This window comes from Balaenoptera musculus, chromosome 6, assembly GCF_009873245.2.
Source record: "Balaenoptera musculus isolate JJ_BM4_2016_0621 chromosome 6, mBalMus1.pri.v3, whole genome shotgun sequence".
NCBI lineage: Eukaryota > Metazoa > Chordata > Mammalia > Artiodactyla > Balaenopteridae > Balaenoptera > Balaenoptera musculus.
Genome location: NC_045790.1, coordinates 48,296,252 through 48,322,342, shown reverse-complemented (window position 1 = coordinate 48,322,342; position 26,091 = coordinate 48,296,252). Strand labels below are relative to the sequence as shown.

At 38.3% G+C, this 26,091-nt stretch overlaps 1 protein-coding gene across 2 annotated transcripts in view; it reads left to right on the top strand.

Moving 5' to 3' along the window:
- ADAMTSL1 (ADAMTS like 1) overlaps positions 1 to 26,091 on the top strand; it is a 1,026,618-nt gene that overhangs the window by 759,219 nt on the left and 241,308 nt on the right. For both annotated transcript variants that reach the window (XM_036856350.1, XM_036856351.1), the window contains 4 exons: positions 9,179 to 9,229; positions 13,758 to 13,962; positions 15,249 to 15,396; positions 24,479 to 24,563. In XM_036856350.1, the coding sequence (XP_036712245.1) occupies positions 9,179 to 9,229; positions 13,758 to 13,962; positions 15,249 to 15,396; positions 24,479 to 24,563 (489 nt within the window). The remainder of the gene's footprint in view (positions 1 to 9,178; positions 9,230 to 13,757; positions 13,963 to 15,248; positions 15,397 to 24,478; positions 24,564 to 26,091) is intronic.

Here is a 26,091-nt window from a genome sequence, read left to right as displayed (position 1 = left end):
ACGTGGAATTCAATGACCTAGCATTCTTGGTTTCCACTCTTCTAAAGCAAGCCTGAATATCCATGACATGTAGTAACTTGACATTTCCTGAGATAGGAATTTGAGTTCCTTTCACTACAAGACCGACAAGTGAGCTTACCCGGTGGCCAGCTGTTCCATCCCAAGGAAGCTGTATTGCTCTCTACAGATGTCATTTATGCAGTTATTTTTATGACATGACAGAATACTTTGTTCCCAGGCCAAAAGCGGTCTCAAAAAAGAAGCTAAAACAATGCTTATAATGGGACAGAAGAGAAAGTGAAGTTTAAAATTTAATAACTTTTAGCTAAAATTGAGCATATTTCTCACGGGTGACTCAGAGCTATGTTATCACTAGTCCCATCACACACCCTATACAGAGTATAGTATATGTTCTGGTGGTGGTCCCAACTTGGGCACACCCAGAAGTGCGGAGGCATGGCCCTTCTGGATATCAGAGATCTGGACATGTTTAACGTGTTTTCTGCTTCATTGATTTAACACTATAGTAGCTAAGACACTTGGAATCTTATCAAATGTAAAATCCTCCTTGTGCCTGCCATGCTATAGTCATAGCTTCTGTTTTACACGAGAGGAAATTATTTTTTTTAATGCAGTACCTGGTGATTTGTGCAATGGTTTGTGTCATCATTGCTTCTTGGATGAAGGGTAAAGTCTATCATGTGGCCAGAAAGCCTCCAAATGTATACCTGTGGTTCAGCAACAACTAAAAAGTCATAGTTTTAGTTCAGCTAATAAGCACTTTATGTTTTCCGAGTGTCTTTCAATGTAAAAAAGGCTACATTTGGCCTTACGTAACTCAGTCTAGGAGACTGGTAAGACTGTTAAGGCTGTCTGGGGGGAATTGTGCAAGACATTGTTTGTGAGAAGATCAGAGAACCACCTTTTCAGGTTATTTTTGGTTTTTTTTTTGGGTTTTTTTTTTGGCACAGACCTCTGCTTTTCTCTCCAAGGCGGTAATGAAGGGGGCTTAAATTGGCAAGGGTTGGAGAAACGAAAAAAGCTCTCACTCATCACACTATCATGGTCACAATCATTAGCAAACAAATCTGTTTTTTGCTGAAACTACATCCAGATTCCCCCTTCCCTCGAGGAATTCAGAGCAACAGTCCCAAGCAAATGCCCAAACTTGTATGCCCCAAGTGGCGGTTCTTTTGAGTTCAAGTGGACTTATTTTGTCCAGCTCCATTTAATTTGACAGCAAATTGCAAAAGTCATCCCTGGCCATGGGACCGAAGTGTGAACAAAATCTCAGAACTGAATCCTAATGCAACTTAAATCCTAATGCAAGAGAAATAATCTGCATCGTGAGCGACAGTGTGTACAGTGGGCCTATAAAACCCAGTCACACTAACTTGCTGAGCAACTAGTCCAGTGGTGATACAGTGATCATCACTATACCATGGTGATTAGGAGGGGAGCTTTGGAACAACATAGCCTGGCTTGGGATCCTGGCTCTGTCACTTACTGGTTTGGGTAGCCTTCGGCAAATTACTTGTTCTCACTAAGCCTCAGTTTTTTCATCCTCTGAAGTAAGGATAATAGCTACTTACTTCATAGAGCTGTCATGAGGAATAAAGGGTGTAATACATTTAAAGAGCTTAGCAGAGTGCCTGACACACTCAATAAGTGTGAGTGGCTGCAGCTATTATGACTGAGATCACCGTTATGATAATGTTGATGTTACTTCAGAGAAACTCCTAAACTCTCCAGAAATCAGCTTTCTCCTCCATGAAAGGACTTGGAACTCTAAAATTGCATGTGGGTCTTCTAGAGAGGTAGCTCTCTATCTGCTGTTTTAACAATAGGAAACATAAATTCCTAGGAAATTGCTTCATGAAAGCAAATCACATTTATCAGATTTTTAAAAAATCATGATCATGAAAAATTAAGATAATTAGCAACTCCTAAAATCCCCACTTAACCAGCTATGAGACACTGCCATTCAATCTGCATGGGGTTTATGCCATGTGCATCTCCAAAAAAGGAGAACTCAATGTAAGGGCTAGAAAATGGTTTTCTCAGTTGGCAGTTAAAGTATAATGAAATGTTTTCCTAGTCACGAAGCTCTTTTTGTTTTATAAAAGTAGGTAAATTACTTAGAAAAGTAACAACTTCCTTCTTTTTACTCAACCTCATTTAAATATACTACTTTAAGTAGCTAATGAATAAGCGACAAAAAATACCATCGTAAAATCCCATTTGCACTTTCACGCATTTATGATGAGATAAATAAAGCAGAGTTCTGATGCTTTTTAGAATACATGGTCGTACCCTTCCCAAGTTTATAGACCTACCACACAGCATCGGACAATCAGCTCTAACTCAGTTACGGGACAATTCTGTTCTTCCACCAAGCCAGTTCATCACTAATAATAATGATCACTTCATATGTTACATTTTAAACTTTTTAAAAGTGTAATTATACACAATCTTTTAATTAACTTATAAGTTAATAGGACAGGTATTATCATCGTCCTCATTTTTTACTTCAATTTTTCAGTTTGACTTTACTAGCTAAGTAGCTTCTTTACTTAATTTCTCTAGGCCTTAGTTTTGCCATCTGTCCAATGAGTATAGTATTCCTGTCAGGCAGTAACTATAAGGAGGAAATGAGATGGTGCACGTCAAGCTCTTAGCAAGATGCCAAGCACCCGATGAAAGTCAGCTATCGTTATTGAGAACCAACCCTATAAAATGACTGGCCCAATGTTACTGCTGTCTGAAGTTTCTACAGTGCTTTCACATCTGTTATCTCAATCCAGTTTTACCTTCCCTAGGAGGTTAGCAAGACAGGGATTATCATCTGTATTTACAAATGAAAATACTGAAGCCCAAAGAAGTTATGGGATCTGCACCAAGTCCGGGCAGGCAGGAGAAAGCTGGGTCACGGACCTAGGTGCCTCCGCTTCCAGAGCAGCTCCTATGCTACGTAAACTCAGGTCACCTGCCCTGGTGTCATCACATCCTACAGGTACCCTTGTTCTGCATGATGCCTGCAGCAACCTGTGAGATCTGGTTTAAACCCACCATACACCTCCACAGCCAACACAGAACTGCCAACCACGTCAATGCAAAGTTTAGTGCCCTGGATCTCTGAATTGACCACAAACCTGGGTTAAGCACGCCTTTTTCATGTAAACGTAAATACTGATGTTTACTCAAATCAAACAGTGACCAAATCACTTGGGACAGGACAGGAAAAGCTAAACAAAGCCGAAGGAAATATTAGTCCCATTTATTTAAAAGCAGTTCAGAAATTGCATTCATTAATATCAGAAATGTTTAACCACAGAAATATAGATATAAGGAAATTATGATATTTTGGATCAAATGATCAAAAACTCTCCAGTAGTTGGTTTTATAGCAGAAAATGAATATGTATCTTTAAAATGTTTTCAAATCCTAGACAATGAAGCAGGGTTTTTTTGGTCTGATTTCTAAAAGATAAATGAATGTTGCCTAGCAGCTACTATGTTTTAAAAAAATTGTAACCTGTTTACAGAATATTTCCTCATTTGCTGGATCTCCAACTTGCCTCTTTAAATGATAGGGAAACCTACGGTGTTTTGTAAAATCATCAAGTTTTAAAATAGGAGAGATTTTGAGATGATTACCTAGTTCAGTGGTTTTCAATCTGTGGTCCACAGAACTCTGAGTTCTGCCCTTAGCAGCCACTAGGAAGGGGACAGATAAGATAGAGCTCCATGAGATGGGTTTCCAGGCACCCATTCTTACTTCATCTTAAATGTCCTGATTTCATCCAATACTTAGATTTTGCAGAAGACCAACACAGAGGTCCAAATGCAATGCACTCAAGGTCACACAGAAAGAGAGCTGGCAGAGAGGAGAACAGACCTTCCATCTCTCAACTCCTCAGGGGGTCCTTGTCCTCGTTATGCTATAATCCTTTGTGCTCTGCCACTCATGAAAAAGCAAATGCTTGAGTCTCTGCCAACTTTTTATTACTTCTCTCCTCCCCCATTCTGAACAGTTGCTTGGGAACAGATTGGTTTCTATTGGCCTGGAGTTGTTGAGAGAAGATGAATTACTCTCTTCTGTGCCAGAACTGCCCCCACCACCCACAATTTCATTCATTTTTTTATTGAGTACCAATCTTTTGCCAAGTTCTGTGCTTGGTACCATGGCAAAGGCAAAGTAAAGCCAACGAGAGTCTGGACCACAACACCGCCCGAGGGAAGTTGAATTGTACAGTTACAAAGCAGCATGATACCTGAAAAGACACATCAGACAGACAGGGAAGAGAAGACTTTTTTTTTAAATTGTCATGGCTATTTCTGGGAGATGCCCAGTGGAAGAGATGTAGAGCTTAGCCAAGCAGCTTAGAAGCACAGTTGCCATTAAGCTGTCCTTTCTCTGCCCCAGGTCACCCAATCACCTCTGCTTGTCAGAGCAGCCAAACTACCCTCTAACACAGCCTGCCCCTCATACAGATGGCAGAGCTAGCAAAAGGCAAGGAATGGGGCTAAAGATGTGCACCGTGAGTGACAGTTTGTTTGGAAGTTTCTCTAACCTTGTTCTTATTTGTTTGCGTGCTTTCATTCTGGATGGTAGCTTTGCTTTTGTGTCTGCACATCAATGGCATAATTTCGTTGACTGATTATTTATGAATTGCCTCTGTGCAGGGCACTGTGTTAAAAGATATAGTAAAGAACCAATATGGATTTTGTCCCATATTGTGAAACTAAAGAAAATGTATACATAGTTAAAAGATAGTATACAGTTAAAAGTGGTGAGGGGAGTTAGTGCTATGGGTATTTGGAAGAGGAAGAGAGAAGCGTCTGGCTACATGTTGAGAGGGAAAATAAGGACAGGCTTTAGAAGAGGTAGCACTTGATTAAGAAATTTCATTGGGTGTCACGGGCTGCATTGGGAAGTAAAGTATCTGTTGCTATGACGGCAGTGAGCAGGCTGGATTGGAGGAGACAATGCCTGCAGGCAGAGAAATCTGTTAGGAGACTGGTGCGAAAGGGCCTAAATTCACATCACAGAGATGTATTTGGCAGACATCACTACTGGAAGACCTCCGTGTGTGTAGGGAATACAGGAAAGAGAAGAGCAACGATGCCCCGCGGTATCCAGCCTGGGTGGATGGGAGGACGGCAGTAACAGTGATCACAGGAGAAGCAGCAGTTTGTAGGGGAAGAGAATGAATTGTCTGGACCCACTGAGCTTGACATACTGAGAGTACATCCAGCCATCAGGACGTTAGAAATGAGGTTCTGCAGCCCTGGAGAAGAGGCAAGAGGTCGTGAGAGATGCACTGGAAGGGACAGTTGAAGCCATGAAAGCGACTCCTTATGATTCGTTTCTATTGTAAGAAGAATCCAGAACCTTGCAAATTAGGTGCTCATGAAGTTAGTTATATGAGGACTTTTCTTGGAAAGAGAGATATGTCACAATATGTAAATTTCACACCTGAGTAGTGTGAGCCTGAAGAGGGCTTGATTTTTAAAGTCAGGGATATTGTTCTATAATAGCTTCTGACATGATTTCAGGACAAAGACTCAGTCATCTTTAAGTGACACATGGGAGTTGAAGGGATAGCCTCATTTAATCCATTTATATCATGTTTCCAAATGTTTCTGTCTTTTGCTTTCTCAGACTTGAATTTTGTTTTACTTAAAAGTTCTAATTCCTGAAAACAGAGAAATATAAAAAGAAGAAAGCAAAAAAAAAAAAAAACACACATAATACAAACACCAGGAACTAACAACTGTTTTGGGTCCTTTTCTAATATATTTATGTGTACACACACACACACACACACACACGTATACACATACACACACACATGCATATACATACACACACATATATAGGCTTTACAAAAATGATTGTATAGGTGGTATATGAACAAATTAGTTTTCTTAGTATTGTGGATTACATTGTCCATTCTATTTTGCATTGGATTTTTGCAGTTGACATTACATTTGAACATTTTCCATGTCATTAAAAATAGTTCAAAAGACTTCATGTTCATATGCTGCATAATATTTTATTCCATGAGTTTGTCATAACATGGAAGCATTCTCCTGTCATTGGACAGTTCAGCAAGGTGTGGACTTTGAGAGGATTATGTGCAATGTCTTTCTTCTACTTATATCACATGAGTCCAGAGTGACCCCTTCTTCATCCTCATCTTCTCCTCTTCCCACCACAACCCTTGATTTGAGAGACTTTAGATGGAATCAAGTCATTGCCCAGTGTAGGAAGTGCATGAGCAATCAGAATAGTGAAGGCAATGGAGAATGAGTAGTTTTACCCCCAAACCAACTGTTTATTACATTTCCCTTGGCGATCATTTTTTAAAATTATTTTTGCCTCCTTCCCCACTGCATGTATGTTCAGACACGTCTGAATGCATACATAAACATGTATGCACGCACGTACACATAAAAATGAAGATCTAAACATGGAAAGAATTTCTTAAAGTCCCTAAATGGCATCCTTTTCCATCATTCTTCAATAGATACACTTTGCCTAAGAAAAAGATTGTGTCTTAAAAGGAAGCAATGGAGAGTTAAGTTTAGGCAGTGTTGCCTGCCCCTCTGTGACAGTGTGGTGAAAGGCCAGGGCCATGGCATGAACCCCAAGAGAGAGCAGAGCCCATGCACATGAATATGCATTAACAGAACTGGACAGAGCACCATTGTTTTGATATCTTTCTGTTTTCACAGGTGCCATAGAGTCATTTTATGAGTCTTCACCATGACCTATGCCATAGAAAGACAAATACAGCTATAGTTTTGCTGAATCCAGGTTTAAAGCTCCTCGTTCAAACAAAAACATGATTTCTAAATCAGTCCAATGCAAAGCCCGACATCTTGAGTTCTATAACTCCCTCTTTCATTCCCCTTCTTTACTTCTAGCCTGTCTCCTTCAATATTACTGCCTCCATTTTAAAAATCATCAGCTGATAAATCAGTTGGCAGAGATCTGTAACAGTTTGTTCGAATATTGAGAATGACAAATCATAGCTATAAATTTTTTCAGGAGAGAAGACAGAGATATGCATTTCTGCATTTAGGTCTGGATGTAGGCATGAGTGAAGATACTAGGGTTAGCTAAAATATAACTGCAAAGTCAGTTGTCTGTGTTCCTTAATTAACTACCAAAGTTATTAGAAGAACTTTGGAAGGTTGGAATTCTATCAAATACAGTTCTTTTAGAAAGAAAATTTCCTTAATTACTAGGCAGAAGAATTATTAGAAGGAGATCACATGATTCTACCCAAAGACAGGATTAACCTTTCACATCCAATTTCTTGTCAAAAGAAGGCAGAAAAGAATAGGAAGTTTCTCTATCTTGGAAAACAGGGAGAAGAGTTTAATGTTAATATTCATCCCATTCTTGTGTTTGTTAGAGCTATGGGATTTTGAGCTTCCTCAAAAGGCAGCATCCATTTTCATGAACATTGTTACTGAAGAGTAATGCACGTACACACAGCATGAAAGTTTAGTGATATAAATGAATACCTTTAGTCCTACAAATAAATGAAGAAAATTTAGTCGTGTAAGATAAATAAGCAAATTACTACTCCAGTGTTTGTAACTCTTCGGAAGAGAAATCTATATTCAAAGATTTGTTTCTCGTTTTCTTTCAAATTTAATTTCTCTCATTTCTCCCTTACCTTTCAGTAATTTCTTCAAGAACTACCCTTTTTTTTACTCCCTCTTTCCTCCTTATCGGGCACAATGTCCAGCCAGTGCTATTTTTTATCTTTCTGTTCCACAGTATACCTTGCTCACTCTACCCAAAAGCTTAGGTTTACTAGCCATATAAAAAGAACGTACTGTATCATCCTATGTCAGAGGATGGGATCAAAGTGATTCTTAATGTATTTATTTAAATATAAATACAAACATTTATATTGAATACGGATATTCATCCCAGAGTATCCCGGAATACATGGGTTCCATTCATCCCAGAATAGAATACATGAGTTCCTTCAATATTCAAAAGAAGGACTTGCTATCATTTGTCAGTGGTAAGATAAGTGTCTTCTGCTCATGACCTACCATGCCTTGCTGCAGCAAATACATGACATCCGTGAACCGAGCTCTCTCTGTCTCCCACTCTTGCTGGAGAGTCTGTTGTATTAGCCCTTTTATCTGAGATTCACGAGTCATAAATCTCCCACAAACAAAGGGACTCAGCAAGAAGAAAGTCTTGCCAATTGGAGGCTTTCCTTGAAATCAGTGAGGTAGTTAGTGTACTTTATTGGAGTCCTAAAGGCCTCTGGGGACTCCCACACAGCCTATAATATCATTTCTTGTGAATCCATTAGCCATACAGCCTAAAATGTCATTTCTTATGGCTCCTTTAGTCTTTATCTCTAAATCTCACAGGTTTCCCAGAGCACCAGGTATACTAACAACAGTCAAAACAATCACAACCACCACCATAATAGCAGTTACCGCCGTATCACATTTTATAGACCACAAAAAAAAGATCTTTCATCTTTATTATCACTTTTTAACTGCCCTACCTTTATTTTGGTAGGGAATGCGCTTTTGTTGATCGTTGCCTACTATATTCACTAGTTCCCCTTCCCTTTATAAAATAACCAAGTGGCTGCTTTCCAGATTTTACTAAAATCCTCAGATCTGCCAAGGGTGCATTACCTATTTGCTAATGCATGCTACATAGTGTTGTCAGTTCCCAGGTACATACTCTTACACATAGCTCTCTCGTTCATCGGAAGTGAGACCGTAACTGTAAAATTGCTTGGTGAGCATCTGGAAGTAACATTAATAATGATGATAATAATGACCTCATAGGCTGTATAATTGGGGGGATTAAAGAACATTTACAAACTTATTGTGTCATAGTTAATGATGAGGTGCCCAGTCTTCTTACTACCACCCTTTCCACTGGTATTTCCTGCCTAGATCAGAGAACTAATTATAGTAAACGGTGCCCTTTCAAAGAACTTGCCCCATCCTCAAACAGATGCTAGCATAAAGATTTTGAACTGTTTTAGTGTTGTTTTTTAGAGACAATTTATTAATGTTACTTTGCATTTGTCTAAAAAAATTGTATAATGTAATCATTTAGTGTTTATTTTATTGTGTGTACCTTCTACTCAGAGGGTTGGCATTATTGTTCCTAACAGTGACGGATACAAGCAGATCATGCCTTATGACCTCTACCATCCCCTTCCTCGGTACGTAAATCAATCATCCTGATGCTAGAATTAGTAAATTAGTCTTCTGCTTCTTTTATACATATATATATATATATATTATAGATTTTGTGTTTCTCTGTAAAAATAAGATGGTAGATAGTATGTTTTGCAATCCATCCTGAGCTCTGCTTTTGAATAACACTGGTCTGCTCAGACCATAAGCTTGTCATTCAAAACCATTTTAAGATACGATCGGATTACATTGCAGTGGACACAGTAATTCACTATGATTAGATACAGTGTATGGGTTTATGTTATGTCTTTCTTTCACTCCCTTTGTCCTTTTTTATGTTTCCTCTGCAATAGGACCCTAGTCATTAAAGCACTGTTGCTAACTGTTAAACAAACACTGCCTGAATTATTATCCCAATACCACAAATGTGGAATTCCAGATGTGGTATTACTCTGCATAGGGGCTTTGAATATCCTTTTTTTGTTCCAAAGAAATTATAATTAAATACAAAAAGGCAGTTTTTTCATATCCTTATTGTTCAGAACATTTGGTGGGGAGGGGAGGTTTTTTGTGTGGTTTTTTTTCCCAAAACATAAAATTCCATGCACTATGCTGCTTTTTTAAAGTACGGTATTTTTTAAAACTAGAAAAAGTCATTAAAGTGATTGAGGAACTTTTAAAAGAACTTGTTCTCTTTATTAATATATTCATAAGAAAACTGGAGAAGCTGAAAAATACTCTAGCTACTGAGCGTATCGCCTGCCACATTGGAAACAGCTCCCCAGAGAGCAGAAGTTAGATTTGGGTGTGAAGCCACCACCGTGCTAAGCAAGACCTTTGCTCTATTCTCTTTGCTCATTTGGACTTCAGGGAGTCAGCTGCTGTTTAGAACCCAAGGTTTAAATCAGATCACAAATAATTGGAAATAATCCATGGTGGTTTGCGCAATTTCAAACTAAACAAAGCCCAGAAAATAATTTTATTCTGAACTGTAAAATAAAGCAAAGTTTGATTGAAAATCTTCAAATACTTAATGAATTGAAATACAAAAAGAGGACCTCGAGGTCTTTTAATCCAGCTCCCCAGTGATGCTTCATTCTCCCACTCTTCCCCAATAATCGCACCCATTCACCACACATATGTGAACACAGGTATTTACACAAATATGCATATATGTGTATTTACTACAGATGTATTCCAACATATTTTATGTATACACACACACACACACACACGCACATGCACACGCACAAACCAATACAAGTTGTCATCCAGCCTCTACTTAAATACTTCCAGTGACTGGCCCGGAACTCACTTATCACCATTCTAATGGTAGCATATAGAAAGGGTTACTTGATTAATACCATATATAATTGTTTGGGGTTTTTTTTAAGTTCTTCCACTAAGGAGTTACTTCATTCATCAGCTCCCTCCCACTTTCCTATGACTATATTGATAAAGACAATAAATGACTTTAGAACGCTACTGATGTATCCTTTTGCTGGTTTGATCCAGAACCAAACTTGAAAAAAAAATGGAATGAAAATATAAAAAGATTAATTTAACTGAACCAAGATTTTATTTGATTTTAATTCCTGTATCTATAAAATAAGTATTCATAGGACGCATGTATCTGGTTGGGTGAAGGCCGTGTATTTCAAGATAAAGGTACAGTTGGGTATCAGGGGTGAGAACATCAAGTTGATGTTTCTCCTGTCATGGCACTTCTCAGTTTCTTTCATATCTATGATCTCTCTTGTTTATATTTCTCTGGTGTGACTAATGCCTGTCTTAGGTTAAACTTGATTTCTTATATATTTGGATTTCCCGCAAGTTCCTGAAGCTCAATATTCTCAATGAGAGATTGAGATGAACGTGCTTGATGTTTATTTGCACCCTGTCTTCTGCACACTTTGACCTGTCCATGCATCACAATGGGAAAAGACAACTAGCAAATAAACAGACTATATTGCTTACCCCGTGCACTTCTGTTACTAAACTAATTCTAAAGTTAGATATTCTGCTTTATTGATAAAGCCTTACTAAATGGAAGTTATTTTTACAAATATGTTTTCATTTCTTAAGAAGAATTAAGGCTCAAAAATGGTTCTCAGAGGGCAGCTACTTACTGATCATGGCAGAAGGCTTTACTTATTGAAATTATTTGAATGGGTTGAAGACCACAAGTGTAGATACAAAACACAACATTAACACAAACAAAGAATTTTTAGATTCTTTTTTCTTCCTTTCAGTCTTTGACTATAACACATATCTGAATATAATATAAGAACATAGTCTGATGAATAATCTTTAATTTATACTTAATATATGCAACTTTTCCACATAATCCTTAATTTTGAGAATTTCTTAAATTAAATACACTGTGTACTTAAAAATTAAAAGCCAAAGGAGTTAAAATATATGAAGTCATCTCTTATTCTTCCAGGGCAAGATTCTTGGATATATATTTTTTTCCGAATACTTACCTGGTCCCTGTTTTAAGATATCCTAACTGATGCCCTCTCTGAGCTTTTGTTATACTTTCTTTAAAGCACCGAGGTGTTTTGCTTTGAAATTCCACATAATCCTATCATTAGGCAAGGACTCACATTATAACTTTTCACATATAGAACTACAGTTGAATGCCGGAACCATACTATAAATACTTGGAATAATATTCAAATCATTTGTCTTTCTGTGATCACTGACATTGAAAAGGATACTTATTACTGTTTACAAAATTACACCATGGATCAGGTCCAAGTGTTGAGACAGAAATTAATCACTGTCTCTTTAGAAGGGTCCAGTTTAGGGATGTTAGAGTACCAGTTAGAAAATGTGCTCTTTTTATGGCATCTTAATGTTCTAAGAGATTAAATGTCTGTTCAAAACATATTCCCAGTTCACTGTCAAACTGAGTCTAATGCAAATTTGTACGTATACATTCAGCCCAATTTCAGTCTGAATCAGACCTGTTATCCACCTCCAGCTCTCCAGAGATTTACATGGAGACAAATGAGAATTGGTCTTACCCTTTTGGAAGAGAAACTCTCTACAGAGCTGCTTCCTTCTCTTGAAAGGGAACAGAGAGTCTCGAAAGGGCTAAACAGAGGACCTCAGTTTCCCCATCATAACATTTTCTTATGTGTCTCCTGGGGAAATATGCATAGGAAAATATTGTATTTGGCAGCATGTTTAGGCTGTTGGCAGTGGAGATAACAGTTGTTGCCTAGACTTGAACAGTGCAGAGAAAATGTAGAGGAAAATTCTCTGTAACTGGGAAACACACATTATCCAGGCTCTTGCAAAAGAGAAAGCAGGCTCACGATACACATGAAATCCCATGTAGAGAATAATTCACGTCTCCACGGTATGCCTGTGTGGTATTTTTACATTTAACTATTCAAGTGGATCAACTTGGTGACATTTTGTTTTTCTCTCATTACAATGATATCTCTCATAATTCTAAGAGAAATCTTAAATCTTTAGCAGTCCTTATCAACAAGCAGACTATATATGCTACAAAAAGAAACCCAGTTCCCATGTTTTTATTGTTAAAAACTACGACATTCTTTAAACCTACGGGAAGAGAGAAGAGAACCGGGCAAAGATATCTCTCAGCCTCTGGTCCCAGATGCACCAGAGCTGTGTAGAGATCTGAAAAATCAATGAAATTCTCTTAAATGCTATTGACAATATTGTTATTTTTTCCCTTACTTTACTTTATCTATAGATTCCAATGCCATCAGCCTTTGAAACAGAGCCAAACTTCTTCACAATTCCAGGAGTTCTTCAGGGAGTGCTAACTGTCAGTACCCCCGCCCCTAGCAGCTAGGGAACAAGTAGATAATGCCTGTATTAACATTTTGGCTCCTTAATGATGATACAGTTTGAACATCAGAATTATGCTAAATCCATGTACTCCCAAATTTGATGACTGTAGAAGCAAGGGAGAAAGAGTATTTGGTTTACCTGAATCTTTCTTGAGCTTCTCATGTAAAAGTATCCAGAAGCTAAGTAATAAAGTATTGCATCGAAAATGAAAAGTATTATCCCAGGTACAAACTATTAGTGTTAAGTGATTAACCAATTTTAGCCTTGAGATAGATATTTAGACAGATAGATATTACATAGATGCAAATACATTTATAAAATATAAAATAATGTAAATATTATATATACACGTACACCCACACACAAACACACACACATGCAGACACACTCAGAATCTATACTGAAGCTGTAAGAAGAAGGACTGAACAGCCCTCTTTGGAGTAGGCTACAGACCCCACAGTTATCCTTGTAGACCGCTCTCAAAGAGTAATTTCTTACATTTGTGTAGAGCTTCGAGGCTTACTTACAGAGCACTTTTGCCAGCATCGAATCCTCTCTGACTCGTCAGATTTCAGGCCAGAGCTGGCTGTTGGTTCTCTGGAGTGTAGCCTCTCAGAACCTGATCGCCCCAATGGGCGCTGGGAAGGGGTTGGTGGGAAAGCTCACTGAGGAGGTGGGCAGTGTGCGTGTCTGCCCTGATGACTCCCCTTGCTTCTGTAGGTGGGAGGCCACCCCGTGGACCGCGTGCTCCTCCTCGTGTGGGGGGGGCATCCAGAGCCGGGCAGTTTCCTGTGTGGAGGAGGACATCCAGGGGCATGTCACCTCAGTGGAAGAGTGGAAATGCATGTACACCCCTAAGATGCCCATCGTGCAGCCCTGCAACATTTTTGACTGCCCTAAATGGCTGGCACAGGAGTGGTCTCCGGTAACTGTGCCTTCTTTCTTTGTTCGTTAGGAGAGTAAGTCCACTCTTCCCTCTCCTCATCATGAACCCACCACCCAACCTGTGCAGCTCCCCGCTTCTCCTATGGAGGGGTCTAGAAACCCACCCATTTAGCCCCCAGAGTAGGCTTGCCCCGAATCGAGCCCTGCCAAAAGTAAATGAGTAGGAAATATATATATATATTTTTTCAAACATCTTTCTTCAAGCTACTTTAAGAAACCTCTATCACTCCCCATAACATTCCCTCAAATGGCAAGAGGAGGCAAATGTCTGTCAAGAATAATTGAGGCCGATGACTGAGCCTGAAGCTGTGTACGCTGTTCTGATGGTCAAGCTCAGTAGACCAAAAGTTTGGTTTCATTTTTTATTTCTTCTACTTTGTCTATGTCCAAAAAGTGTCTTCAGTGGATTAAGATGAAAACTATGTATATTATTCACTGAAAAAAAGAGGAAATGAAGATAGCAACATAATTAGAATGGAGGTGAAGTGGGATTAATTAAAACCAAAACGGTCTAGACATTAGGGAAGCCACTGCAGCAGCTTAAGCATAAAATGTTATTTGGGGGCTCCTGGCTGCTAGTGGAAAAAGGTGTGAAATGGCACAGGAGATGGAAAGATGTGCCCTCAGCCACAGAGATGGCAAAGGGCTATTCACTTAGCCTTGTGGCTTTGTGGCAGCAGATCAGAGCTGTGATGTCTTTTTCTATCTAGACTTGCTCCCAGCCATGTAGAACCACTGGAGGTGCTGTCTACATCTGGCCATTGAATCACTTCCTTTCGACGTCTTTTTTCCACGTCACTATAATCAATTGGATCAGCCATGCAGCAATATAAATTAGCTATGATGGAAGTTAAAAACATTTTAATGTCCACATGGGAGCTGGCATTTCCCATACTTTGGACCTAACAGTCATTAGCAAAGTGACTAATAAAATTGACATATAGTCTTGGTAATCAAAATCGGGCACACTCTATAATTTCTTTTCTCCTTCTTTTTGTGACTTGGTTTGGGACTTTGCACACAGTGGGTGCTTAAGAAAGGCTGACTGACTAATCCAAAGCTAAGAAATTGCAAGTGATTTAATGTTCAGCCAGCTTTACCCTCAAATTGCCAAATAGAACAAAGATCCCATGACTAGTAAGAAGTGGTATAAAGCCACCAGGAGTCCTTCTGTAAAAGGAGCCCTTTAAAAAGTCTCAGGTGGGAAATGAAGAAAAGTAAACAAGGCTTTGCCTATGAGTCTCCTCTCTTGCATTCTCCTTCCAGTGCACAGTGACGTGTGGCCAGGGCCTCAGGTACCGTGTGGTCCTCTGCATCGACCATCGGGGAATGCACACCGGAGGCTGTAGCCCCAAAACCAAGCCCCACATAAAAGAGGAATGCATCATACCCACTCCCTGCTATAAACCCAAAGGTAACTTGACAGGGGCTCTGTAACCGGTCTTGTCATTGTTGTACGTATTCAGTGCTGTTTTCAACTCCTTGGAATATAATTAAGTATCCCAAGTGTTCTTAGTAGCTATTCTTTGTAACTTAGACTCTACTAAATAGACTTAACTCTTTCTAAAAATCTTTCAAATGGTTTTGCTTGCACATTGTTTTTAAGCACTATGTATTGCTATAATTCTCTCCTGGTTCAGAAAGTTGATAGAAGACTGTTGCTGAAAAATATCAGATATATTTGCTCGAAAGGAGATATTATAGAAATATATGTCTGATTTACTATCCATATTGCTTGCTGTAAAAACAAGGCAGTGACAGCTTCCCTGCTGGTGCAGTGGTTAAGAATCCACCTGCCAATGCAGGGGACATGGGTTCAAGCCCTGGTCCAGGAAGATCCCACATGCCATGGAGCAGCTAAGCCCGTGAGCCACAACTACTGAGCCTGAGCTCTAGAGCCCGTGAGCCACAACTACTGAAGCCCACGTGCCTAGAGTCTGTGCTCTGCAACAAGAGAAGCCAGCACAATGAGAAGCCCGCGCATGCAACAAAGAGAAGTCTCTGCTCTCCACAACTAGAGAAAGCCCACGTGCAGCAACGTGACCCAATGCAGCCAAAAATAAATACATAAAATAAATAAATTTAAAAAAACAAACAAGGTGGTGAGGCTCATCAAGAAAAAAAGAGAGAGGGCCCAAATCAATAAAATCAGAAATGAAAAAGGATAAGTTACAGCTGACACCACAGAAATACAAAGGATCATAAGAGACCACTATGAGCAACTATACACCAATAAAGTGGACAATCTAGAAGGAATGGACAAATTCTTAGAAAGATACAATCTCCCAAGACCGAGCCAGGGAGAAGTAGAAAATACGAACAGACCGATCACAAGTACTGAAATTGAAACTGTGATTTAAAAACTCCCAACAAGCAAAAGTTCAGGACCAGATGGCTTCACAGGTGAATTCTACCAAACATTTAGAGAAGAGTTAACACCTATCCTTCTAAAACTATTCCAAAATATTGCAGAGGGAGGAACACTTCTGAACTCATTCTATGAGGCCACCATCAGCCTGATACCAAAACCATACAAAGATATCACAAAGAAAGAAAATTACAGACCAGTATCACTGATGAACATAGATGCAGAAATCCTCAACAAAATGCTAGCAAACCAAATCCAACAATACATTAAAAGAACCATATACCGTGATCAAGTGGGATTATCCCAGGGAAGCAAGGATTTTTTAGTATCTGCAGATCAATCAAATCAATCAATGTGATACACCACATTAACAAATTGAAGAATAGAAAGCATATGGTTATCTCAATAGATGGAGAAAAAGCTTTTGATAAAATTCAACATCCATTTATGATAAAAACTCATCAGAAAGTGGGCATAGTGGGGGAATACCTCAACATAATAAAGCCTATATGTGACAGGCCCACAGCTAACATCATACTCAATGGTGAAAAGCTGAAAGCATTTCCTCAAAGATCAGGAACAAGACCAGGATGCCCACTCTTGCCAGCTTTATTCAACATAGTTTTGGAAGTCCTAGTCATGGCAGTCAGGGAAGAAAAGGAAATAAAAGGAATCCAAATGGAAAAAGAAGAAGTAAAACTGTCACTGTTTGCAGATAACATGATGCATTACATAGAAAATCCTAAAGACACTACCAGAAGACTACTAGAGCTCATCAATGAATTCGGTAAATTCACTAGATACAAAATTGACATACAGAAATCTGTTGCATTTATATACACTAATAATAAAATATCAGAAGGAGAAATTAAGGAAACAATTCCATTTACCATCGCATCAAAAAGAATAAAATACCTAGGAATAAACCTACCTAAGGAGGCAAAAGACCTGTACTTCAAAAACTATAAGATGATGATAAAAGAAATCAAAAACAACACAAACAGATGGAAAGATATACCATGTTCCTTGACTGGAAGAATAAATATTCTTAAAATGACCATACTGCCAAAGGCAATCCATAGATTCAATGCAATCCCTATCAAATTACCAATGGCATTTTTCACAGAACAGAAAATGCTAAAATTTGTATGGGAACACAAAAGACCCTGAACAGCCAAAACAATCTTGAGAAAGAAGAACGGAGCTGGAGGAATCAGGCTCCCTGACTTCAGACTATACTACAAAGCTATACAATGGAGAAAAGACAATCTCTTCAATAAAGTGGTGCTGGGAAAAGTGGACGGCTACATGTAAAGAATGAAGTTAGAACACTCTCTAACACCAAATCCAAAAATAAACTCAAAATGAAGTAAAGACCTAAATGTAAAACCAGATACTATAAAACTCCTAAAGGAAAACGTAAGCAGAACACTCTTTGACATAAATAGTAGCAATATTGTTTTGGATCTGTCTCCTAGAGTAATAGAAATAAAAACAAAAATAAACAAATGGGACCTAATCAAACTTAAAAGCTTTCGCACAGCAAAGGACACCATTAACAAAATAAAAAGACAACCTATGGACTGGGAGAAAATAGCTGCAAACAATGCTACCTACAAGGGATTAATTTCCAAAATGTACAAACAGCTCATACAGCTTAATATCAAAAAGAGCAAACAACCCAATCAAAAAATGGGCAGAAGACTTAAATAGACATTTCCCCAAAGAAGACATACACAGGTGGCCAACAGGCATGTGAAAATATGCTCATCATCGCTAATTATTAGAGAAATGCAAATCAAAACTACAGTGATATACCACCTCACACCAGTCAGAATGGCCATCATCAAAAAATCTACACACAATAAATGCTGGAGAGGGTGTGGAGAAAAGGGAACCCTCTTGCACTGTTGGTGGAAATGTAAATTGATACAGCCACTATGGAGAACAGTATGGTGGTTCCTTAAAAAACTAAAAATAGAACTACCATATGACCCAGCAATCCCACTACTGGGCATATACCCTGAGAAAACCATAGTTCAAAAAGAGTCATGTACCACAATGTTCATTGCAGCTCTATTTACAATAGCCAGGACATGGAAGCAACCTAAGTGTCCATCGACAAATGAGTTGATAAAGAAGATGTGGCACATATATACCATGGAATATTACTCAGCCATAAAAAGAAATGAAATTGAGTTATTTGTAGTGAGATGGATGGACCTAGAGACTGTCATACAGAGTGAAGTAAGTCAGAAAGAGAAAAATACATGCTGTATACTAACACATATGTATGGAATCTAAAAAAAAAAAAAAGATTCTGAAAAACCTAGGGGCAGGACAGAATAAAGACGCAGACGTAGAGAATGGACTTGAGGACACGGGGAAGGGGAAGGGAAAGCTGGGACGAAGTGAGAGAGTGACATGGACTTATATATACTACCAAATGTAAAATAGATAGCTAGTGGGTAGCAGCCGCATAGCACAGGGAGATCAGCTCGGTGCTTTGTGACCACCTAGACAGGTGGGATAGGGAGGATGGGAGGGAGACGCAAGAGGGAGGAGATATGGGGATATATGTATATGTATAGCTGATTCACTTTGTTATACAGCAGAAACTAACACACCATTGTAAAGCAGTTATACTCCAATAAAGGTGTTAAAAATATATATATATAGGAAGAAGTAGCCACTGATACAGCTGACAGAGTTCGGTTCAAAAAGACAGTAAAGTATTAAAAGCCTACTATTAGTACCAAGCTGAATTCTTCATTATTGAAAGACAGGGATGGTTCGAGCTGTCATAGACGGCTTCATTGACCGAGTCATTTATCTAGGGGAGGTGGGCTAGTTGTAAAATGATGTATGTATTTTCGGAACCATCTTCCTGGATTCAAAATGTTATCAAATCCTTTTGGCTTTGGCAGTTTTACATCAGTATTTCTCACTGGCTTTGTTTTCTGACCATAAACAATTGTTGTGCATAGAGGATAAGTGATGCCTCTAACTTAAAATAGTCCATTCTTTATTCGTTCGTCCTTTACCCAGCCACTTCAGAGAAAGAAAAGCAGTTTGTGGTTAACTATCAAGAATAAAATCTGGGGAGTCAGCTCTACCCACCACCAGAGCCTCCCATCAAGCCTCTTAGATAGCCTCAACCACCAGAGGGCAGACAACAGAAGCAAGAAAAACTACGATCCTGCAGCCTGTGGACCAAAAACCACAGTTACAGAAAGATAGAGAAGATGAAAAGGCAGAGGGCTATGTACCAGATGAAGGAACAAGAAAAAACCCCAGAAAAACAACTAAATGAAGTGGAGATAGGCAACCTTCCAGAAAAAGAATTCAGAATAATGATAGTGAAGATGATCCAGGACCTCGGAATAAGAATGGAGGCAAAGATTGAGAAGATGCAAGAAATGATTAACAAAGACCTAGAAGAATTAAAGAACAAACAAACAGAGATCACCAATACAATAACTGAAATGAAAACTACACTAGAAGGAATCAATAGCAGAATAACTGAGGCAGAAGAACGGATAAGTGACCTGGAAGACAGAATGGTGGAATTCACTGCTGCAGAACAGACTAAAGAAAAAAGAATGAAAAGAAATGAAGACAGCCTAAGAGACCTCTGGGACAACATTAAACGCAACAACATTCGCATTATAGGGGTCCCAGAAGGAGAAGAGAGAGAGAAAGGACCAGAGAAAATATTTGAAGAGATTATAGTCGAAAACTTCCCTAACATGGGAAAGGAAATAGCCACCCAAGTCCAGGAAGCGCAGAGAGTCCCATACAGAATAAACCCAAGGAGAAACACGCCGAGACACATAGTAATCAAAGTGGCAAAAATTAAAGACAAAGAAAAATTATTGAAAGCAGCAAGGGAAAAACGACAAATAACATACAAGGGAACTCCCATAAGGTTAACAGCTGATTTCTCAGCAGAAACTCTGCAAGCCAGAAGGGAGTGGCATGATATACTTAAAGTGATGAAAGGGAAGAACCTACAACCAAGATTACTCTACCCGGCAAGGATCTCATTTGGATTTGATGGAGAAATCAAAAGCTTTGCAGACAAGCAAAAGCTAAGAGAATTCAGCACCACCAAACCAGCTCTACAACAAATGCTAAAGGAACTTCTCTAAGTGGGAAACACAAGAGAAGAAAAAGACCTACAAAAACAAACCCAAAACAATTAAGAAAATGGTCATAGGAACATACATATCGATAATTACCTTAAATGTGAATGGATTAAATGCCCCAACCAAAAGACATAGACTGGCTGAATGGATACAAAAACAAGACCCATATATATGCTGTCTACAAGAGACCCACTTTAGACCTAGGGACACATACAGACTGAAAGTGAGGGGATGGAAAAAGATATTCCATGCAAATGGAAATCAAAAGAAAGCTGGAGTAGCTATACTCATATCAGATAAAATAGACTTTAAAATAAAGAATGTTACAAGAGACAAGGAAGGACACTACATAATGATCCAGGGATCAATCCAAGAAGAAGATATAACAATTATAAATATATATGCACCCAACATAGGAGCACCTCAATACATAAGGCAACTGCTAACAGCTATAAAAGAGGAAATCGACAGTAACACAATAATAGTGGGGGACTTTAACACCTCACTTACACCAATGGACAGATCATCCAAAATGAAAATAAATAAGGAAACAGAAGCTTTAAATGACACAATAGACCAGATAGATTTAATTGATATATATAGGACATTCCATCCAAAAACAGCAGATTACACGTTCTTCTCAAGTGCGCACGGAACATTCTCCAGGATAGATCACATCTTGGGTCACAAATCAAGCCTCAGTAAATTTAAGAAAATTGAAATCATATCAAGCATCTTTTCTGACCACAGCGCTATGAGATTAGAAATGAATTACAGGGAAAAAAACGTAAAAAGGACAAACACATGGAGGCTAAACAATACGTTACTAAATAACCAAGAGATCACTGAAGAAATCAAAGAGGAAATCAAAAAATACCTAGAGACAAATGACAATGAAAACACGACGACCCAAAACCTATGGGATGCAGCAAAAGCGGTTCTAAGAGGGAAGTTTATAGCTATACAAGCCTACCTAAAGAAACAAGAAAAATCTCAAGTAAACAATCTAACCTTACACCTAAAGAAACTAGAGAAAGAAGAACAAACAAAACCCAAAGTTAGCAGAAGGAAAGAAATCATAAAGATCAGAGCAGAAATAAATGAAATAGAAACAAAGAAAACAATAGCAAAGATCAATAAAACTAAAAGTTGGTTCTTTGAGAAGATAAACAAAATTGATAAGCCATTAGCCAGACTCATCAAGAAAAAGAGGGAGAGGACTCAAATCAATAAAATCAGAAATGAAAAAGGAGAAGTTACAACAGACACCACAGAAATACAAAGCATCCTAAGAGACTACTACAAGCAACTTTATGCCAATAAAATGGACAACCTGGAAGAAATGGACAAATTCTTAGAAAGGTATAACCTTCCCAGACTGAATCAGGAAGAAACAGAAAATATGAACAGACCAATCACAAGTAATGAAATTGAAACTGTGATTAAAAATCTTCCAACAAACAAAAGTCCAGGACCAGATGGCTTCACAGGTGAATTCTATCAAACATTTAGAGAAGAGCTAACACCCATCCTTCTCAAACTCTTCCAAAAAATGGCAGAGGAAGGAACACTCCCAAACTCATTCTATGAGGCCACCATCACCCTGATACCAAAACCAGACAAAGACACTACAAAAAAAGAAAATTACAGACCAATATCACTGATGAATATAGATGCAAAAATCCTCAACAAAATACTAGCAAACAGAATCCAGCAACACATTAAAAGGATCATACACCATGATCAAGTGGGATTTATCCCAGGGATGCAAGGATTCTTCAATATACGCAAATCAATCAATGTGATACACCATATTAACAAATTGAAGAATAAAAAACATATGATCATCTCAATAGATGCAGAAAAAGCTTTTGACAAAATTCAACACCCATTTCTGATAAAAACTCTCCAGAAAGTGGGCATAGAGGGAACCTACCTCAACATAATAAAGGCCATATATGACAAACCCACAGCAAACATCATTCTCAATGGTGAAAAACTGAAAGCATTTCCTCTAAGATCAGGAACGAGACAAGGATGTCCACTCTCACCACTATTATTCAACATAGTTCTGGAAGTCCTAGCCACGGCAATCAGAGAAGAAAAAGAAATAAAAGGAATACAAATTGGAAAAGAAGAAGTAAAACTGTCACTGTTTGCGGATGACATGATACTATACATAGAGAATCCTAAAACTGCCACCAGAAAACTGCTAGAGCTAATTAATGAATATGGTAAAGTTGCAGGATACAAAATTAATGCACAGAAATCTCTTGCATTTCTATACACTAATGATGAAAAATCTGAAAGAGAAATTATGGAAACACTCCCATTTACCATTGCAACAAAAAGAATAAAATACCTAGGAATAAACCTACCTAGGGAGACGAAAGACCTGTATGCAGAAAACTATAAGACACTGATGAAAGAAATTAAAGATGATACCAACAGATGGAGAGATATACCATGTTCTTGGATTGGAAGAATCAACATTGTGAAAATGAGTATACTACCCAAAGCAATCTACAGATTCAATGCAATCCCTATCAAATTACCAATGGCATTTTTTACGGAGCTAGAACAAATCATCTTAAAATTTGTATGGAGACACAAAAGACCCCGAATAGCCAAAGCAGTCTTGAGGGAAAAAAATGGAGCTGGAGGAATCAGACTCCCTGACTTCAGACTATACTACAAAGCTACAGTAATCAAGACAGTATGGTACTGGCACAAAAACAGAAACATAGATCAATGGAACAAGATAGAAAGCCCAGAGATTAACCCACGCACCTATGGTCAACTAATCTATGACAAAGGAGGCAAAAAAAAAAAAAAAAAAGAATAAAATCTGGGGACTTCGCTGGTGGTCCAGTGGTTGAGACTTTGCCTTCCAGTGCGGGGGGTGTGGGTCCGATCCCTGGTCAGGGGGCTAAGATCCCACATGCCTCGGGGCCAAAACCCAAAACATAAAACAGAAGCAATATTGTAACAAATTCAATAAAGAGTTTAAAAATGGTCCATAAAAAAAAAAAGAATAAAATCTGGATTTTCACAACTAAGTAGTAAGTCTGGCTCTCTAAACATCATTAAAATACCATATAATCCTATGGTATATGCATATATAGACATATTTCTTTCATCTTTACAATTATTTGTTATAAAATGGTGATAGAGCTTCACTGGCTCATACTGTAAAGGCAAATATGCCTATAAATGACCCTAATAAATATGTCAGAATGGGAATCTTGGCAGTTACTTCTGTAGGAGCAGTTATTACCTCCCTCTTTCTTTTTCTCCTCCACATTTTTTTGCTAGGAAGTAGTTAGGAGGCTTGTTCTGAATTGTTTGGCCAAAGCTAAATAAATAGTTGAAGCAAGTCAAATTACGAGTTGTGGACCCTAAGTTGATCATATTCCAGTTGTCATAGAGCCTTGGGTTGGTATTGAATGAGTCAGATGCCTAAAGCAACATTTTGTGAATTTCAGAGTGTCAATTTTGTTTGTTTTTCACAGTATAGAACAGATCACACTTAGCCAAAAGGCAAAAGAAAAACAAGTTAGAATTTATGAAAGTATCACAATATAATCCATTGTACTTTGTGTTTGTTTTAAAAGGTAAATAGTGCTCTATCTTTTCAACAGGAAATGGAATCAAAGATACTTCGATGACTCTTTATACACATACTGAGCTCTAGAGTTATGATTTTCATAATAAAAAGACTTTCCTTTGCTAATCAACATAATAAAGGGGACTTATACGCAGAGACTAGTGTTATTAAACATTTTAAAATCTGATTTTCATTTTCTTCATATAACTATCATCAAAGGCAGAAATTTACCTAAAAACATAGTTGCAGTTATTGACATCATAACTTTTAGGTAGTACAACATCAAGAACTGGGGAGAAGAAAATGAAATTTCCCTGAAATCCTAAATTGGTTCTAACCTCTTCTCTTTTGTGTGCATGCACTTAATTCTCAGAAAAACTTCCGGTAGAGGCCAAGCTACCATGGTACAAACAAGCTCAAGAACTTGAAGAAGGAGCTGCTGTGTCAGAAGAGCCCTCGTAAGTTTTCAACCATGAGTTGTCCTGCTTTTGAAGCTGACTGGTTTAAAGAAAGCAGTGTCTTGCTGATTGTGACTTTCATGGGTTCTGAGCTAAGTGTACTCCTCTTACCAAGGGTGGAATGAGGCTTTGGGGCTGTCAAGTTGGAGATTTATCAGTTTCAAAGTGTTTCTCAAAACATGATTGCTCTCTAAATCTTTTCAGTTATGAACTAAGAAAATGAAAGTGTAGTGCCTACCCTCTTCTCCAAAATCTGGCCTCCTGTTTTCTTTTGCCAAGAGGCCAAAGGTGAGAAGGTCCAGGCTGCATCTGATGATGTAGCGTAGATTTGATGTGAAAGCCTAGGCAGCTTTTTATACTCGTTATCTCCCAGCTTTGCAGTATAGCCACTCACAAAAATGAAAGGGTAAGTGAAATATATCCGAGGTCAAAGGAAGCTTATTAGCTTTTCTTTTCCCTTTCTTGCTGGGCTTGGTATCAGATGGATACCAGGTCTTTGCCCCACTTGATCAAGGTCCCACACTGGCTCAGTTTGATCAAGGCCATGAAATCTGTAAGACCACTAGGCACAGATTTTCCAGATACTTCAGAAGAGGAAACAAGGAAGAGAGACAAACCTAGGTTGATTGATTAATTGACCAATAACTGTATATCGATTCTACTACAATACACTGATAGGCCTCTCTGCTGCATCATTTTTAAAAATACAGGAAAGCACTTTATTGATGAATTTCATCTATGACCAAAGCAGTTTCTCTGACTGATGATTTTCTAGATTAATTTATTTAATCCAAGTACTAGGCTCAGTGCTATGCATTGGTACCTAAGACATGTTATGTTACCCACCCTCCAAGAGCTCACAGTGTAGCATTCAGGATACAAAATGGTTTCCAAATTCAACCTGTAGTTTAAATTTTACTAAATATAATATATAAATTAAGATTATAATTTATATATTCAAAAGCAATTTAGAACCTCTTCTGAGTCATCCTGTTTGAATCTAAATCTGATATGGTTTGCCAGAACACAGATTGCGTTCTGAATCACACCCTAAACATCAAGAGATTGAAAAAGAAATCCAAAATACAGATTGGTAAAATGAACAAAGTTCATTTGTAAAAAAATGGCACTTGGTTTCACAGAAAAATGGTTTATATGTAAGGTAACACATTTCTTACTTAAAAGGATAAGAAGCAAAACATAGATTATTTCTGAATCATAAAGTTGCTACAGCATTTTGTTGCAACTTCTTTGAGAAAAGGCTTTAAGAAAAAGCAACTAGCCCCTGCAGAACTTTGGAGGAAAGGCAGTGGTTAAAGATACAGTGTAACTTTTATGTGACTATATAAAGGCTTAAAACTTTGTTTCTCTCCTGCCAGTACCTGGCTTGACAGACCTTCTTGCTGCTGGAGAGGAAGGAAGCAGTTCATTTTAGAGGGGTATTAACTCTTGAAGCCGCTAAGGGGTCCTATTTAAGACACGGAAAGATGCCATGTAATTGGAGCTTGTTACTCCTTATACGTATTCC